This window comes from Oryza glaberrima, chromosome 2 (assembly GCF_000147395.1).
Source record: "Oryza glaberrima chromosome 2, OglaRS2, whole genome shotgun sequence".
NCBI classification, from domain to species: domain Eukaryota; kingdom Viridiplantae; phylum Streptophyta; class Magnoliopsida; order Poales; family Poaceae; genus Oryza; species Oryza glaberrima.
This window is the reverse complement of record NC_068327.1, coordinates 10,889,172-10,906,583: the sequence shown is the minus strand read 5'-3', so window position 1 is coordinate 10,906,583 and position 17,412 is coordinate 10,889,172. Positions and strand designations below refer to the sequence as shown.

Genomic DNA, 17,412 nt, shown 5'->3' with positions numbered 1-17,412 from the left:
TACTATAAAAGGATTAACACTGAAAATTATGTGCAGCTGCTGTTTATTTTAATCTAATTTAAATCTGACCATTGAGACCAATTTAATTAAGGTAGTAAACTTAGTAATAAGTTCGAGTGAGCTACTACCTCCGTCCCAAAATAATTACAATTCTATGTTGTTTAGCATATATTAAGATTTGATAAGAAAGACTATGGTGCCTCTCATTAAATGGTGTTTATGTGAGAGTGGGAAGATGGTTGAGAGTAAAATAGGGAGAAATTTGAATGAGATATGATTGATAGGGCAATTAGTACTATAGAATTACAATTATTTTGGGACGAATTTTGAATCCTAGAAATGCAATTATTTTGGGACAGAGGTAGTATATAGGTTAACTATAAATTTTGAAACTTTGTACTATTAATTCTTATTCTGAACATTGCTTAATATACCAACTTTTCATATTTGATTTATGAATGCAAATGCAATACAAAGCATGGATAAGCCAAAACAATTTACATTACAAGGGGAGGAAAATAACTTGCCACTGCTCAAATCTTTTGAAATTTTACAAAATTATATGGGATAGATACAAAATCAGTCTAGGTAAAGTTCCTGTTCGTGGTGTCCTCGTTAACTAGATGCGTCCACTTCCTTCCCCCACGCCGCCCAAAGTGCTTCGCCTGCATCACCTTGGGCAAGACGCTCACGTCCATCTTGTCCAACCCAGTCGGCCCGGAGAAATCTCGCCGGTAGATTTCGCATGCTCCGGCGGCCGTCTGCGCCGCGTCGTCGGCGTCGTCTTGGAAGAAGCAACCCTTGTGGTAGTACCTCTGCATGAACCTCCTCATCGGCTTCTTGATCTTCATCTTCTTGTTGGGACGATCGTCAGCAACCGGGTTCTCGTCTTCCATGATCGACTTGTCGTCGTCGTCGATGCCGCTCTCCTCCCTGCACCTCTTGATCCTCGCCGCCTCCCGGCGCCGCCACGACTCGTGCTCCTCGGCTTGGTCCACCTCGTCGTCGGTGTCCACGCCGTCAATGGCTGCCTCGTCCGAAGCTGTGGTGGCGGCGAGGAGCTCTTCTCTGATGATCTCTTGGAGCAGGATCCGCCTCGTCTGAGCCTTCCTGTCCTCGAGCCTCTTCTTGTCCAGCTCCAGATCAAGCCGCCGCGGCCGCCGATACTGTTCTTCCTCCCTGAGCCGGGTGGTGTCGCGCTGTGACTTAGGGACGAACAGGGGCACGGCCATGTAGACGATGGCCATCTGCTCGCCGTCGGAGTCCGATTCCGCCGCCGTCTCGTCGGACTCAGATGCCTCATCCTCGTCCTGATGCTGCTGGTGAAGAAGAAGAAGCTGCTCCTCCTCATGCTGCCTCAGGAGCAGCGCCCTCTCCCTTATCCTCGCTCTGCGCTCCTCCCGGGCATCATCATCATCATCTTCGTCTTCTTCCTCCTCGATCTGATCGGGCTCATGCCAGTCATCTACCGCCGCCGCCGCCGCCGACACGATCTCGGGAGGCTGCCGTACACGGCGGCGCGGCGACCTCAGCACCTCCTCCTCCACGTGCTTGATCTCGTCGTGAGCGACAGCGGCGCCCGCCCAGTACTCCGGCGCCCTCCCGGATCAGTAGCGCCTGACCTTGCTCAGTCCGGTGTCGCCGGCGCGCGCCGCCATGCGCGCCTCGCTTACTGCTGGTCTCGCTGCTCCTGACTGTGCCACGAGCTAGCAAGCAAGCAAGCTAATGGAGTAAGGAGACGGGCAAGCAGCTATAAGTAGGCGCGCGCCTACGTGTAATCCGAGTCGGAGACGGGCTAGGGGAGGCGCGCGCGCGGCAGTACAAACCGAGTCCGAGTACAGGCGGGAGCAGTACTAGTGCCCGGTGCGGCCTGACTACGGGCGATCGACTTGTTCGTGGATGGGCTCATGGGCCTGATATATGGCTGTTCGAGTGAGAGAACGGGATCGGTCGATCCGACGGTAGATCATTTACCATGTTTCATTAGTTGGTTTTCCTTGTTTTAATTACTACTACCTAGTACCTAGTGTACGATGTCGTTAACTTTTTATCCAATGTTTGACTATTCATTTTATTAAAAAAATTTATATAATTATCATTTATTTTATTATGACTTGATTCATCATCAAATATTTTTTAAATATGACATAAATATTTTTATATTTACATAAAAATTTAAATAAAACAAATAGTTAAACGTTGGTAAAAAATCAATGCGTCAATACATTGAAATACGGAGGGGGTAGTTTTTTAGTGGATGACACACGAAACTCAAATTTGATATGCTAATATAGAGAATATTTTCGACTACAAAAATATATTCGTATTCACTTTTGTTTTCTTTTTCACGGATTCAATTTTACCTTCTGATTCAAGCCATAAACGGAAAAATTTACCCAAGAAAATACGAATCAATTAAATTAGACCTATCCGAGAAGATTGGGCATGTGATCCATCAGGCCCATTACGGCCCATCACAAGGGGAATATCTGAAGGGCCAGCCCCCAGCCCTTCAGGCTGATTAGTTATCACTTCATCCGTTTAAGATTAAAAGTAAAATTAATCTATTTTAAAAAGTTTGTAGATAAATATAATAATATTTACGACACTAAATTAATTTTATTAAATCTATAATTAATTATATTTTTATAATATATTTGTTTTGAGATGAAAACGTAACTACTTTTTTAATACAAACTTAATCAAACTTAAAGCAAAGACTAAACGGAGGAAGTACTAATCTAACCGAGCATGTGCGTCGCAAAACAGCAGCAGAGGCCAGAGGCTGAGGGCAAGTAGCGGTTTCTCCTTCCTTCCTCCCGCTCTCCCCGCCCGCATTAACCTCCACGAGCACACGCACTGTCCCTCCCTCCCCACCACCACCTCCAAAACTTCCACTCCCAAACCCAAACCTCCTCTCCTCTCCTCTCCTCTCCCGCTCCCAGCCCACCATGGCGCAGCAGCACTCCCCGCCTCCACCTCCTGCCCCGCCGTCACCTCCGCCCGCGCTGCCGTGTCATCCGATGCCGCCGCCGCCGCGCCATGACGACACCGCGCTCACGCTGTCGCTCGCGCCGCCCGCCGCCGCCGCCGCCGCTCGCCCGCTGCAGGCCATGGTGGCGCGGGCCAAGTGCTCGTCGCCGACCGGGGACGCGCCGCCGTGCACCGAGTGCGGCAGGCGGTTCCTCTCGTGGAAGGCGCTGTTCGGCCACATGCGCTGCCACCCCGAGCGCCACTGGCGCGGGATCACGCCCCCTGGCGGTGGCGGCGCAGGCGCGGCGTCGTCTACCGCCGCCAGCCAGTTCACGCTCAGGGAGCGCGAGGTCGCCGCCAGCCTCCTCATGCTGTCCGGCGCTCACCCCGCCCGCTCCGGCGTCGGCAAGGGCAAGGGCAAGAAGCGCCTTCTCGCCCCCGCCGCCGCCGCTGCTCCTCATCATTCCCCGGCAACCTGCGCCGACCACAAGTGCGCCGTCTGCCACCGCGGGTTCGCCACCGGCCAGGCGCTCGGCGGCCACAAGCGGTGCCACTGGCCGGATCGTTCCTGTGCCAATCAGGCGATATCGATGCTCGCCGTCTCCACCGCCGGCAGCAGTAGTACCACTACCACGTCGGCATCACCTCCGCCGGCGCCGGCGACCGCCGCCACCGCGCTGGACCTCAACCTGAGCCTGCCGCCGCCATTGCCGCGGAAGAACCTCCAAGACGGCGGCTCGAACGAGACGTTGGATTTGAATCTGGGGTTGCAAAGTTAGGGCTACACACACACACACACACACACACACACACATATATATATATATATATATATATATATGTATTTGTGTGTGTGTGTGTGTGTGTCCAGTTTGGTAGGTTAATTTGTGTATGTGATGATGATGTGCAGGTGTATATTGCTTTTGCTAGATTTGTGTTCGTTAAATTCCATTCGAGGCATAAGCGGCTCTCTGGAATGGAAATCTCTACAAGTTCTTAGCTTTGGTTACGTGTGCCTGGTTCAGATAAGAGCGTTTCTAATCGTTCTGAACACAGGTAATTTCTGTTTATCGATCTGAACCATGTGATGTACTTAGCAACTGTGTATATGTGTATTTCTGTAAGTGAATGTGTATATAACTATGTACTAATTAGGTTAGTAATGTGTGAAAATAATAACATTGTGCAATGTGTTAGCAACTATGTTATATATCTGTGTCAAATAAGAACATGGGCAATGCTAGAAAGTTTTACATTATGAAGCGGAGTGAGTATGTGCAGAGGTTCATCGTTGCTTTGCGCTGTTCCATTCGAGGCATAAGTGCACTGTGGAGTGGAATTACTCTCTGTATGCTTTTAGAGATAGGTGTGCTGATTGATCAGAAGAGCGCTTTCTAATCTTTCCGAACGGTTTTCTGTTCTTCCTCCGTCCAAAAAAAAACAATTTAAGTAAGAATATAACACAATCTAGTACAACAAATCGTATTTCTATGAGGGGAAGTAGCGAATATATGCTAACATGTATGGGTGAAAATAACATGTTACATCTATTATGCAACAACGGTCGTTCCTTGTTTTTTCTGTAAAACATGAGGTCACGAGTTGCACCAGCAACTTGAAGTCTTGAACCATATAAAACCGCAATATTAATTAATCCACAATATTACTCAGATAAAATAACACAATTTGAACTGCAGCCTCAGCGTATATAGTTATTAATCCAGCAAGTATGGAGTGGTACATATACATGTTTACAAAGGGAAAATGAACATGCAAAAGAAATAAAAGAAACTTATTCAATCTACTGTACTGTACAAAAACTAAACTTCACAACGAAAACCTACAATTTTACTTGTATCTGGGCAACTCAAGAAGACATGTGGTTAACTGAAAACTGCGCACAGAAAGAATTATTGATTCACTCTTATCATGACGATTCACCAACCTATTCAGCAAAAATTAGGCTTCTTATACTACCATTGATTTGGGAATGCTTCTCTGTAGCTCATATCTTCAGTATGTGAAACTTCTCTTATTGTCGCATCCCTAGCTCGAGCATTCAGAAGCCTCTCTGCAATTCTATCTTTGGAAGTAACTTTCTTCTTCAGCATCGATGCCAGTGTTGGTCCCTTTGTCTTACCTTGGCGTCCCCGTCGAGACACTGCTGGCGAAGGGAGGTCATAGTCTGCCGCTGAGCGCGAGGTTGAAGCAAGAGCCGCTTCCCGCAAAACATCTTGATTATGCTGACGAATTCTCGCTCGTTGGGCTTTTTCCAGAGCTTTTTTGTCATCCCTGTCTCTTTTCCGGACATTCTGCACTGCCTGTCTCGCCAACTGCTCCACTGTAATTTTACCGAGGTCATGACCTACATCGCTGTCGCTAATGTCATTATTTATGTTTGCCGTTCTTGAAGGAGAGGACTCATAAATACATTCACCATCACTGCTTCCATCTGGCATAATCATATTTTCTCTTACATCAGAACTGTCTTCATTCGGATCAATAGGACTTACTGCTGCATCATAACGGCCATCAGTCTGCCCAACTGGATTTCCTTCTGCATCACAATGGCCATCACTCTGATGAATTGGATTTCCTTCGGCATCTCGTGGAACAATAGGCCCATGAAACGGGCATATCTTGAGATCTCTTCTCTGGCAAAGGCCTCCTTTCTTCAGAGGTGCAAGGCATGGTAGAATCTCAACTGGATCTTCTCTATATATTGAACTATGAACATTTAATTCTGCAATCTTTGCAGCAGGTATAACAGCATCATTATCCACCCTTCCCCAATGGCTCTCGAGCTCAAGTCCCCTTTGGTTTACAAGTGCATCCCTGTTCGAACCCCAACGATCCAAAACAGAGCTCCATGGCAGCACAGGGGCTTCTGCATGCAGCTTTGCCCTCTCTGGATCCAGCTCTTGAGGACTATTGCCAGCATTAGGTGCCTTGACATCATCAGTATCCGTGCCACCTACTGGCTTCTTTCCCTTTCTAGTGTCCTTGCTGCTACTTGCAACATCTGCACTGGTACCTACTCTACCAGGGCTAGGAACCTCAATATTCCCCTCAACCCAAAAGTCATCATCCTCTTCCTCCTGAACACCCTTCCGCCTATGGACATTGTCAAGATTAAGACCAAGCTCACTACACTGATTTCTCACTGCTCGTATTTCATTCTTAACATCAATGAATTCCTTCAAAGCAGAATCTCTGAAACGATTATCTGCGAGATTGACCCTAACCAGCACAGATATCCATTCCTGAACTGTGACCAAATGCTTTGACACAAGGAGCCGATATGACTCCCTCAACGCGTCGAAAACTGCTTCATTCTCCTGAGTCTCAGGAACCCACTCCCCAGCGATCAAAGAAGCCATCCTAATACTCCGCATCGCCAAAGAGGCAATCCCCTTCTCCTCATCCTCATCATTTGCATAATTGTTAAATTTTTCACTCTCGATGCGAATGATATCCAACCCATTGTGGATCTCATCAATCACGGAGCGGATTTCAGCCTTAATCGCCGCCAGGTTTCGGCGCAACTGCTCGACCTTTGCAGTTAAGATCTCCTGCGTGCGAGCCTCCCGCGCGGCACGAGCCTCGACGGCGGCACGGAGGCCGGGGAACTGGACCCGGGCGGACTCCTTGAGGTACTCGACGGCGAGGCGGAGCTGGCGGTAGTGCGCGCCGAACAGGTGGTGCCAGCGCTCGAGCGCCTGGACGGCGGCCTTGCGGAGCAGGGTCGCGGAGGCGGCGGGCGGCGGGAGCGGGTGGGCGCGGCGGAAGCCGACGGCGAGCGGGAGGAAGCCGTCCAGCACGTCGGCCAGCAGGGAGCGGAAGAGCTTCGAGCGCATGAAGAGCTCGTCGGCGATGGTGAACGCGAGCAGCCGCACCTGAAGATTGGGCGAGTTAGGGTTTGGGCGAATTCGGCAAGGGAATCAAACCAGCAGGGAGGAGCTTACTCACGTGGGCGTGGGGCTTGGACATGAGGGAGAGGAGGATCCGGAAGGCGTCGCGGATGGCGCCGTCGGAGGCGCGGGCGGCGGACTTGATGGCGCGGAGGAGGGCCGGGTCGACGGAGGGGGAGGTGGTGGAGGTGGCGCGGTCGATGAGGGACGCGATGGAGGACTCCGCAGAGGAGGTCGCGCGGCTCGAGGCCGGCTCGCCTTCCGGCGGAGGGCGGCTGGAGGAGGAGGCGGCGGGGCGCGGCATCGCCGGCGATTGGGGGCGGCAGGCAGAGGAAGAGGAGTAACGATGCGATTTGTTGGGGATGGCTGAATTGAAGTTCGTTGGCTCTATGACTTGTGGGCCCAGGATGATGGACCATGTGATCGTGTCGACGTGTCCAGGTCGGTTTGTTTGAGGTTAGTTTACGCTCGGCCGCTCGGTTTTAAGAGCGAGATAGTGCAACTGGCTCCAAGATTGGCACATCAGCTTGTTATAGGTAGCGTTAAAAACTACCAATCTTAACTAATTAAAAGATTCATATAATTCCTTTCGTCACATCTGTGATTGCGTGCTTTCGTCCGTCATTAATCGCGCTAATTTTTCCTCGTGCGCTCTCCGATTCATCCAAGTGTTCTTTAGGCAACTGAGCCCAAGCAAAAACAAATTAATGGGCTCAACATATGAAGGCCCACGCATACAGATCGAGGCCCAGGTGGAACGTCGCGTGGGCCACACGCGTCGCGGACTCCATTTTGTCCAGGGCGGCCTACACACGGACTTTGATGAAGCCATCAGGGAGAGGGTTCTACACACGTCTCCTCTGCTTCTGCAGTCTGCTTGATGTGTATATAGTCCCTCCATTTCTAAATATTTGACGCATCTTTTCCTATCATTTGATTCATTGTTAAATATACTTATATGTATACTTATAGTTTTACATATTTTACAAAAGTTTTTAATAAGACGAACGGTCAAACATGTGCTAAAAAGTCAACGGTGTTAAATATTTAGAAACGGAGGGGTATATCTTAACTAATTAAAATATTCGTAATTTTCCGTTCATCACAAGACGGACGAATCCGTCGGCGGTGCGCCTTCATAGCCCCGAATCCCAATCGCTCTTAGAATCAGAAACAGGGAAACACTTCCCAAAATCGGCACAACCAAAACTCAACCACTCTTTGCCCCAAAAAAGTCAACCACAATCATCACAAAATACATCACAAAACTTCACAAAAATATACATAAAAAAGAAGAACAACAATATACATCACAAAACTTCACTCGCCTGCCGCCGGATCCGCCCTCGGCCGTTGCCACCGCCGCCGGATCCATCTTCGGCCGCCGCCAACACCGCCACCGTCGCCGGAGGGAGAAGAGTTGCGGCGGAGGGAGCCGCCGCTCCTTATCCGACCACGGATGCCACCGACGCCGGATCTGCCGCAGGAGGAAGGCGGGTTGGGGGAGGGAGCCGCCACCGCTGGATCCGCTCGCGGCCATCGCTGGCGGATTTGCCACGGGAGGGAGGCTAGAGGGGGTGGAGGGATCCGCCGCCACCACCCTCGAATCCGCTCGCGGCCACCGCCAACCCGCCGCCACCACCGCCGTATCCACCGCAGGAGGGAGGCGAGAGGGAGAGGAGGAGGGGCGAGGGAGGCGAGACAGGGCGGAGGGAGCAGCTGCCGGCGAGGGAGGCGAGACGGGACGGAGGGAGCCGCCGCCTCCGCCGCTCATTGGAAGGAGGGAAGGGTGCACCGCAGCCGCTCGTGGGTGGGGGGGGGAGGAGGGCGCCGCCGTCGCTGTTCGGTGGCGGAGGTCACCGCTGCTGCCGTCAGTTTTCGATCAAGAGAGAGAGAGAGAGAGAGAGATAGAGAGAGAGGAGATCAGAGGTGGGGAGGGGGGAAGAATTTTAGGGTTAGGGTTTTGCTGCATATATTTATATTGGTTCAATCTGGACAGTCCATTCGATAGAATGGCTCCGGCTTCTCCCGCCTCGGACCACTGGACTATTGGGCCTCCGCATTATTGGGCCTCCAAATAGCCCGCAATTAAAATCAATGTTTTCTCTCTCAGTAATTTTAAGCATCTTTCTATTTTAAGAAATAGTATTAATACCATTTTAATTGTTAATGACTGCTTATTAATTTAATTCCAACTAAATTCAATAAACTAAAAATTTGGCTAGATTTTTCTATTTGTTTTTCAACTAAAAATGTAATTATTTATTTATCATGATATAGAATTTAAATTTAGACTAAAATTAAATAATTTCAATTATTTTTAATTCTATATGGACTCTATTCTTCTTCCAATATTCCTATTTTTTATTGTTCTAATTAGTTTTCTATATGGACTTTAAACTCTTCTTTCAATATTTTTTATTTTGAAGTTTAATTTTTTTTATAAATTGTATTCCTATATGCACTCTAGGCTCTTTTGGAGAATATTCTAGACTCCTCATCCAATATTATTTATGATTGGACAACGCGATTTTTTTTTAAAAAAAATGAAAGAGTCCTTGTCTACAATAAGTTCTCCTTATTTTTTATATTTTACTCTAATTAATATGAGAATTTCTAGACCATAAGAGCTAACGTGGATGCTCTTTTTTCTATAAATTTACTGAGTTAATAACATTAGTTTTTTCCCGTTGCAACGCACTATTGAATAATAATTTATTATGAGCTACTATATTTCTATGTATCATTTGAGATTTTTTATAGCAAGCAAAAATTCAATAATTTATTATGAGCTACTATATTTCTCTATATCATTTGAGACTTTTTCTAGCAAGCAAAAGTACCAAAACAGTGTGAAAATAACTTTGGTTAATACCGTAGCGAAGCACGGGCATTTTGCTAGTTCATATAGTAAGCATATACTCCCTCCGTTACATTTATAAGACATTTTGACTTTAATTAAAGTCAAATTGCTTTAAATTAAATTAAATTTGTAGAAAAAAATATCATTTTCAACCTAAGACAAATTATTATGAAAACATATTCAATTATTGATTTAATGAAACTAATTTGGTATTTTAAATATTACTATATTTGTCTATAAACTTCGTCAAACTTAAAATAGTTTAACTTTGAACAAAGTCAAAATGTCTTATAATCTGAAACGGATGGAATATTCTTCTAGGGCCTTTTACAGTGTGGTGAGCTGGAGCGTTATCTCACACACCACGTCGGACCCGCGCATATGTGGTGACGAAGCACGGTACTCTGTTTAGTCGCCCACCCCCTATCTGGGTGATGAGTTTTCTCGTCGAAAGGAGGACGCGTGACACAGGGAATCACCTCGCGTCTGCGCTGTGGAGGTCGTAGCTTCAATCCTCTGCTCCCTCGCTCTGCATCTTTGTTCCCGCGCTAGAATCATTGCTCCCGTCCGGCTCTGTCTGCATCGATGCGCCGTTGGATGGGGAGGAGGGAGAAATGGTGCGGCGGAGGAAAAGCGGCGTGGGGTCGGAGAGCTCGTTGGCCGCGCCTCTTGATCTGAGCCGCCCGGAGCTCGTTGGCCGCGCTGCCCCTTGATCCGAGCCACTCGGACCTCGCCGCCCGCGCCGGCTCTCGATTTGAGCCACCCGAAGCGCCAAGTTCGTCGTCGCCAAGCGTCCGTCACGGTAGGGGGAGGGAGGCACCCACGTCCGCAAATTCCACCCTGACCAGGAGAGTAGGGGGAGGGGAGTTGATGTCATGTGCCAGTTCAGGGAGGGAGAGGAAGAGAGAGAGGGGAAGGAGCGGAGGTTGGTTTGGTGCGGGAGAGATTGATCCGGGAAGATGAAGAGAAACGTCGTGGTGGGGCCGGCCTCAGGAAAATAAATTGATGGGGTCCACCTAAAGCTACACTACGCGTGCCCGCACTGTGGAGAGAGGTGCTTCAACTCCTTTTTCCGGGGTTTTCTCCTATGTGGACATATGGGCTCCTCACTTTTGTGGGACGCACTGCTACTGCCCTAACCGTACACAGTTCCCATCGATCTTCATGTCCAATCCATCTTCTAGCTTGCTACAACTCCCTTTCTAGTTTCCACCTCTTATTTGATCTATCTATTGTTATGGAGATATGCAGGTTGCAAGCAGCTAGCAAAGATGGATGGACATAGAGCTGGTGCCATGGCTAGATGACTGCCAGCGAGCGAATCGTAGCAAAAGCGTGGAGTGCGGGCGGGGTGGGACAACAGGCAGCTGCATTGAACCGCTTAATGCCCAAAGCCCTTGTCAAAGAGAGCTAGCTTGCTCCATGGAGCATGGAGAACGTAGAACTATCGTCCCTCTGGTCATCGCCCTCAAGCTCATAGCTCCCGTCGCCACTCGCGTCACCAACGTTGTTGCCGTATTCGAGCTCGCGGCTTTCGTCGGCGTCATCGCCAACAAAGCTGTCCCTATCCTCGACCTCCCAGCTTCCGTCGGCATTGCCGCCAACGAACTCACTTCTCTGTTAGCTCTCAATCGCGTCGCCATCGAGCTTTCCTCCCGCTGCATCATTTCGCCCGTCGCTCCGCCCCTTTTGCCGTCGAACATCGAAATCGCCCCATGTGCTTGCCTTGCATGGAGCCCACAACTGCGTGTTCCAGTAGAAGCAGTCATGGTGCTGCATCCATTGTCTTGGAGCGTGTGTGTAGTCGGCGACAAATTAGTCGCCGGCTCACACACACACACTCTCTCTCTCTCTGCTAATTCTCAGCCAACTCAGCATATTTGGTAGCATACATACAGTATCGCCGCTAAAACATCCTATTATATCGGCTCTAACAGCTTCACCTTCTGTTAGGGCACCTCTAGTGTTTAGTTCGACTAGCACTTCTATGAAAGCCGAACAAAAGTTCTCTTTAACCATCACAGTGTAAAAATCGATTGTGGGACCCATGCGAAAAAAGAATCACAGTCTGATAGCCGTGCGCAACAAATATTTTTTTAACTGGTTGTGTTCGGCTTCTCTTTAAAGAACATGTTTTCCTCCGGACACTTACCAGCCGACTTTCACAGCATGGTCTGTTCGATTTTTTTTATGCATGGTTTGATTTTAACCATACACTAGAGGTTCTCCTAAAATCTCAAGTTTCCCTACACAGTTTAAATTATCAGTTAAATTCTGAGAAAAATATAGAAAATTAATTAGAACTCAGAAGTTGGCAGATTCCCACAAGCCAATTTCTCACCATCAGAAAAAGCTAATACTCTTACATGTAAAGTAAAATAGCTACAAACTTTTCATAAATATTGATGTGGATGAATATGATTTTTATAAGTTCTATCATATGTTTATTGATCGATATTGTTTCAACTTTGACCCCTTATAACTCTTAAAAACAATTTAATTACAATAAGTGGTTTAATTCTTAATGTTTATTAGTATGTAATACTTTTTGATACTATGATATCTATTTAAGTATTCCAATTTATTTAAAAGAAGACGAATGATCAAAGTTAAATATGAGAACGGAAGTATTAACTAATTAATTAAAGGTTTGAGATCAACTTTATTAGCAACTGTTTTGTAATAATTTTTCTAAGTATATGTAAGCCCTGCTCTTTAACCTTTTATCTCGTGATGAAGTGATCGATGTTGGTTATTTTAAAGAATAAAATATAGGAACAGTACATCGACTTATGCTAGGTGTAGCCTGCATTCGGCAGGAAAAACACAAAAGTATGTGTTTTTTTCCAAAATATTTTCATAGAAAATGTTTTAAAAATCATATTGTCGACGGGTGATACCCATAGACCGGATATAAAGGGTATTGGGGTACGTTGGTACAAGGATCTACGTAATACGATATCAAGCAGAGAAAAGACGAAGATTATACTGGTTCAGGCCACTTGGTAGGTAATAGCCCTAATCCAGTTGATGTGGGATTATATGGTGGAAAACACAGGTTACAAAGGGAACAATGGAACTTGAGGGATCCGGCGAGATCGTGGTCGAGTTGGTTCGACTAGATCCTCGGCGATTTGGCTCCTTGCAGGCTCCGACTTCGTAGGCTGTGAGGGTTATGTTGGCTCCGAGATTCGATACCTTAGGTACTCCCCGGGGGGTCCCTTTTATATCGCAGGTCAGGCGGTTTCCAAGTAGAACTCGGAGATATCAGACTCTATACGATACATTGACAACCCAGTCTTGTCCGAGTAGGACTCTTCCCATCCGTAGACTCCGTGAAGGATTTTCTTAATGTATGCAGGAAATATCCATATGCGCGCGGGTATACTATACCGATATGTGACGTATATCGAAGGGTAAAGGGTATGCCTAACCCGTAACCCTGACAGTAGCCCCCGACTTCTGCTTAAAATGAGCTCGTGTAACCATTCGCAACTTGTAGTGTCGAGACTGTTGTCGTTCCCGGTGCGAGGACCGTAGAGACAAGACGTAGTCGAGAGCACCATTTGAAGCCCAACGGTCACGAGCAAATTTAAACTGAAGTCCAAAAAACCGCCGCGCGCAACGGACCCAGAAATTTCCGGCGGGCATCTCTCTCTGTTCCTTGGAATTCGCACCGTCGGTAGTGCGTTTATTTAAAGGAATTTTGGGGACCCATTTTGAAGTCCGCCCACCGTGCAGAAAACATCCCGCCTGCAAGCGCTCTTCGCCTTCTTCGCTGCCACAAGAAACCCTAGTTCATCGACCTGAGCCCTTTCTCCGGTGATCTTCGATCAGCGATGGATCTCGGCAAATCATCCTCCACCAGTGCGTCGCTAAAGAAGCTTCAGGAAGACAGTGCCCTTCCCGGTCGCGGAACCATGGAAAGGGAAGCAGGAGGTACTAATCCCCAGCCTGTCTTAGGTCGCATGGTTACGATTGAAGACTATATTCTCTGCGGTTTCCTCCCTCCGCCTTCTGAATTTCTTCTCTTGGTTTTGAACTTCTATGGTCTTTCTCTTCTCCATTTGAACCCTAATTCTATCGCCTTTCTTAGCATCTTTTCTCATCTTTGCGAGGCCTACATTGGGGTAGAGCCTTTTCTTGATCTCTTTCGCTTCTACTACGAGCTGCGTTGGATGGAGTCCAACAGGGTATCTGGTTGCATCGGGTTCTGACTTCGGGATGGCCTGAAGTCGCGTTATATCCCCTTCCAGTGCCCTTCTTCTCGCAGCCAATGGCGGAATAGGTGGTTCTATCTTCAGATCAAAGATTCGGACCCTGTCTTCGTTGTTCCCAAAGAACAACCGGACAAGATTTCGTCTTGGACCGCAAAGCCCCCTTTGACCCCCTCTCTCCAGTCGTTTATTGACATTATCGACGATCTCCGAGTACGAGGCTTGTCGGGGTATTAAGTCGCTGCAGACTTCGTTGGTAGGCGGATCCACCCGCTCCAGGCTCGAGCCCATCCAGCCTTTGACTATTCCGGACCGGAGGACGCGACCCGGGTTTCTCCTCGGGGTATCTTTCTCGCATTTATCCTGACATGCTCCTGTTCACGTTCCTCTTGATTTATCGAGATTTGGTTCTTGATTCACAGGTCTGAACAGTGAAGCCGTGGAACATCGTGTCGGCCAGGTGATGATCAGTGGTCCGACAACGGCGAGTAACATCCCCGTGCCCCTTTGTGAAAAGGGGGCGGCCGAACGTGATGACGCCATCAACGTAAGTGTACTCGATAGGCATCCTGCATTTTCCTTTCGAGATCACATTGTGACTTGATTAAGCATAGGTTTTTCCTCTGACTGACATCACCGGGCTGCTCGCGGACCATCAGGTGGCGGCATCTCTGAAAGAGAAGGTCGCCAAGGAGGCGTCTGATGCTGCTGCTGCTACCACTAGTTGTGGCAATGTTTCGACAAAGAGGAGGAAGTTCTCCTATGTAAGCGGACATCGTCGCAAGGCGTCAACCCCTTCGGTAAGTTATCCTGTCGTCAGATCGTACAGCCAGAAGAATTTCGCCTTACTTCGCATCGACCGTTTTTCAGGCCTCGGACGCGTCTCCCCCGCCTCCACGACGACAACGTCTTGTGACGGTTGGCGAGAAGTAAGTAGACGAATCTTAGGTTTCCGTGATTTTATTCGAGTGTTGTCTGAACCGTGGTCGTCTCATAGGGTGGCGCGGGCGAAGGCTACGCAAAATGAGTCCGGAGGGACCTCCGGCGCGTCGCCCGCTGCGGCCTCGACGGATGTCGTGCTCGTACCCGGGAGCCGCGAGGCGACACCAAGTGGCCCAGTCGGCGATCCCGCGGCTGGTCGTGGTCCACCAGCTGCCGTCCTCACCTAGGAGGAGCTCCAGGTCGAGATGGGGCGCCTCCTCGAGGCTGGTGCTCGCGGCATCGGCCGCGAGATTGCAGAGGCGAGGTCGGAAGCAGCGTTGGCGAACGAGCGTGCTGACCGGCTGGTACGCGAGTTGGCGGAAGCTCGTGAAGACCTCAAGAAGATGAGGGAGTTGGTGGCCGGCAACGAGCGACAACGGCAGGGGCTCGAGGACCGCATGTCAGAGCTCGGGAACAACCTATCGGAAATCCGTGGCTCGTTGCGGGTCACACACACTGGCTTGCACCAGCTCGCCGGGGAGTGCGGCATTAAGTCTACCATCCTGGCGAATCCCGACGAGTTCTTGCTGACATCTTCTCTTGCGGAACTAGCGATGGCGATGGGGGAGATCCCCTCCAAGCATGCGGCCAGGATCGGGGAGGAAACGTCGAACGGGATCTACACCGGGGCGTGCCATGTCTTGCGTGTGTAAAGCTATCGCATCCTGAACTCGATCTGCGCAAGATCTTGGATCAGGGGGTGGCTAGCAACACGCGTAAGGATGTGATGGAAGAAGTCGGTGATCTGGGGGAATCTGTTCTCCCCCTATTTGAAGAGTAGGACCTCTTGTACTCCCAAGACATGCCGTGTAAAACTGAATTTTAACCGCCTTTGTGCGTGCAATTATCATTCTAGTTTACTCTTGTATGTTGATCTTGGGAGCTTTTGTCCTTTGTAGAGATGTTGATGACGAGGATGTCCAGCAGCGCGGGCAGCCCGAGTCACCGGCGATTATTCCGGTTCTCGCGTTTCAACCACATGCGTCGCCCGACAATGTGGACCAGACCCTTGCTACGGGGATGGAGATGGCGACGACTTCCTCAGGTTAGTAGTCCATTCATCCCTTGATGCCCTCTCGACTAGATCAACTATGTTCTCGAAAAGGGCATATAGCTTGACTTAGTTGTTATCACATTAAGTAGATCTCGAGAGTGCCCTTGCTGGCCAAGATCGTTGTATCCAATATTGGAAGACGAAATTTGAAGTAGCGGAACTCGAGAGAACCATGCTGGTAGTGAAGAAAGAGCAGGCTGTGGAAACGCTCCAATGTCGTGAGGTGTGGTTCAACTCGTACTTGAAGAGTTGCTGCACATCCATGGCCAGGGTCTGTAGAGAACTTCGAGTGCCCCGTGGAGATCCCGAGGAGTCGGCGGCCGGATACATCTCATGGCTGAACGGAGCTTGTGCTCAACTCGATGGCATCGGCAAGCATATTGACGAGGCCTTGGAGCAGGAGTGTTGTCGATCGAGCCAATATGCCGGAGGGCACGTGTTGGCTTGCCTGCGAGATCATCGCCCGCGCCTGGACCTCGATTTTCTCCGTGAGGATTTTGCTCATTCTCGGAGGACTCCGGCGGAGATAGACCATCTGGCGAGGTTGATGTCGCCGTTGGCAGAAAAGATCTTCCAGTCTATGGACTGGCGTTGGCCTTCTTGGTAGTCTTCGTACCCTGTGATAGACATCTCAGGAAAAAAGGTGTAATATGGCCTTGAATTTGTGTAAAAACTGTAAGGAGTATTTTGTGAAATTGAAAAGAAATCTATCTTTAACAAATGTTTTTTACTCCGGATGTCGTGTGTAAGAGTGTGTTCTCAGTTCGCGACTTTAGTCAGTCGTTTGAGTCGTACACTCTCCCTAGCCCCCAGCCTTGTCGTCAGAGGAATTTTCTCGGAGGATAAGGCTCTTGGACCTTTGACCTGCCTTGGTTGAATAAGCTCTGATCCTAGCCCCCAGCCGTGAAGTTGGAAAGTTAATTTCCGATTTCACGACTTGGTTAATACGCACGGCGAGAACTCTTACACGACCAGATCTTACATGGTCTTTCGTCTCTACAGGATCTGACAAGGCCTTATCGGCTCTGGGCGTCCCCAGCCGAAGATCCCTTAGGTTCCTCGGAGGCCTTGTCAAGACGGCGTAAAGGGACATGAGGATAGGTTTCAACGCTAGGTGTCATCAGGGTAAGGGATCATCGGGCGAAAACACTTTGATTGTAATATGGGCCTAAGAATAGGCTTTATTGATGCTGTAAGGTATCTTACAGGTACGGATGGTATTGACTCATACATAGAATTTACGTAGTTGGTCAATGTTCCAAGAATTTGCTAACTCACGACCATCGCCGTTTGCGATTTTGAATGCGCCTGGCCGCAAGACTTGTGTGATCGTGTAAGGTCCTTCCCATTTTGGTGAGAGTTTGTTTCGCCCTGCTTGGCTTTGAACTCGTCGGAGGACGTAGTCGCCGATCG

General features: G+C 48.8%; 3 protein-coding genes across 3 annotated transcripts; 1 reads left to right on the top strand and 2 right to left on the bottom strand.

Annotated features, from left to right (window-relative positions):
- Positions 1-584: 584 nt before the first annotated feature.
- On the bottom strand, positions 585-1,658 carry LOC127762486 (uncharacterized). Its single transcript, XM_052287009.1, has 2 exons — positions 1,623-1,658; positions 585-1,550 (listed from the first exon to the last, which is right to left on the bottom strand). The coding sequence occupies exons 1-2, from the start codon at positions 1,656-1,658 to the stop codon at positions 585-587; spliced, it is 1,002 nt and encodes a 333-aa protein (XP_052142969.1).
- Positions 1,659-2,951: 1,293 nt separating this feature from the next.
- Positions 2,952-3,752, top strand: LOC127762484 (zinc finger protein ZAT3-like). Its single transcript, XM_052287008.1, has one exon. The coding sequence runs from the start codon at positions 2,952-2,954 to the stop codon at positions 3,750-3,752; it is 801 nt and encodes a 266-aa protein (XP_052142968.1).
- An 898-nt stretch (positions 3,753-4,650) lies between these two features.
- On the bottom strand, positions 4,651-7,262 carry LOC127761162 (UV-stimulated scaffold protein A homolog). Its single transcript, XM_052285403.1, has 2 exons — positions 6,943-7,262; positions 4,651-6,869 (listed from the first exon to the last, which is right to left on the bottom strand). The coding sequence occupies exons 1-2, from the start codon at positions 7,186-7,188 to the stop codon at positions 4,947-4,949; spliced, it is 2,169 nt and encodes a 722-aa protein (XP_052141363.1). The 5' UTR covers positions 7,189-7,262; the 3' UTR covers positions 4,651-4,946.
- Between the last annotated feature and the right edge of the window lie 10,150 nt (positions 7,263-17,412).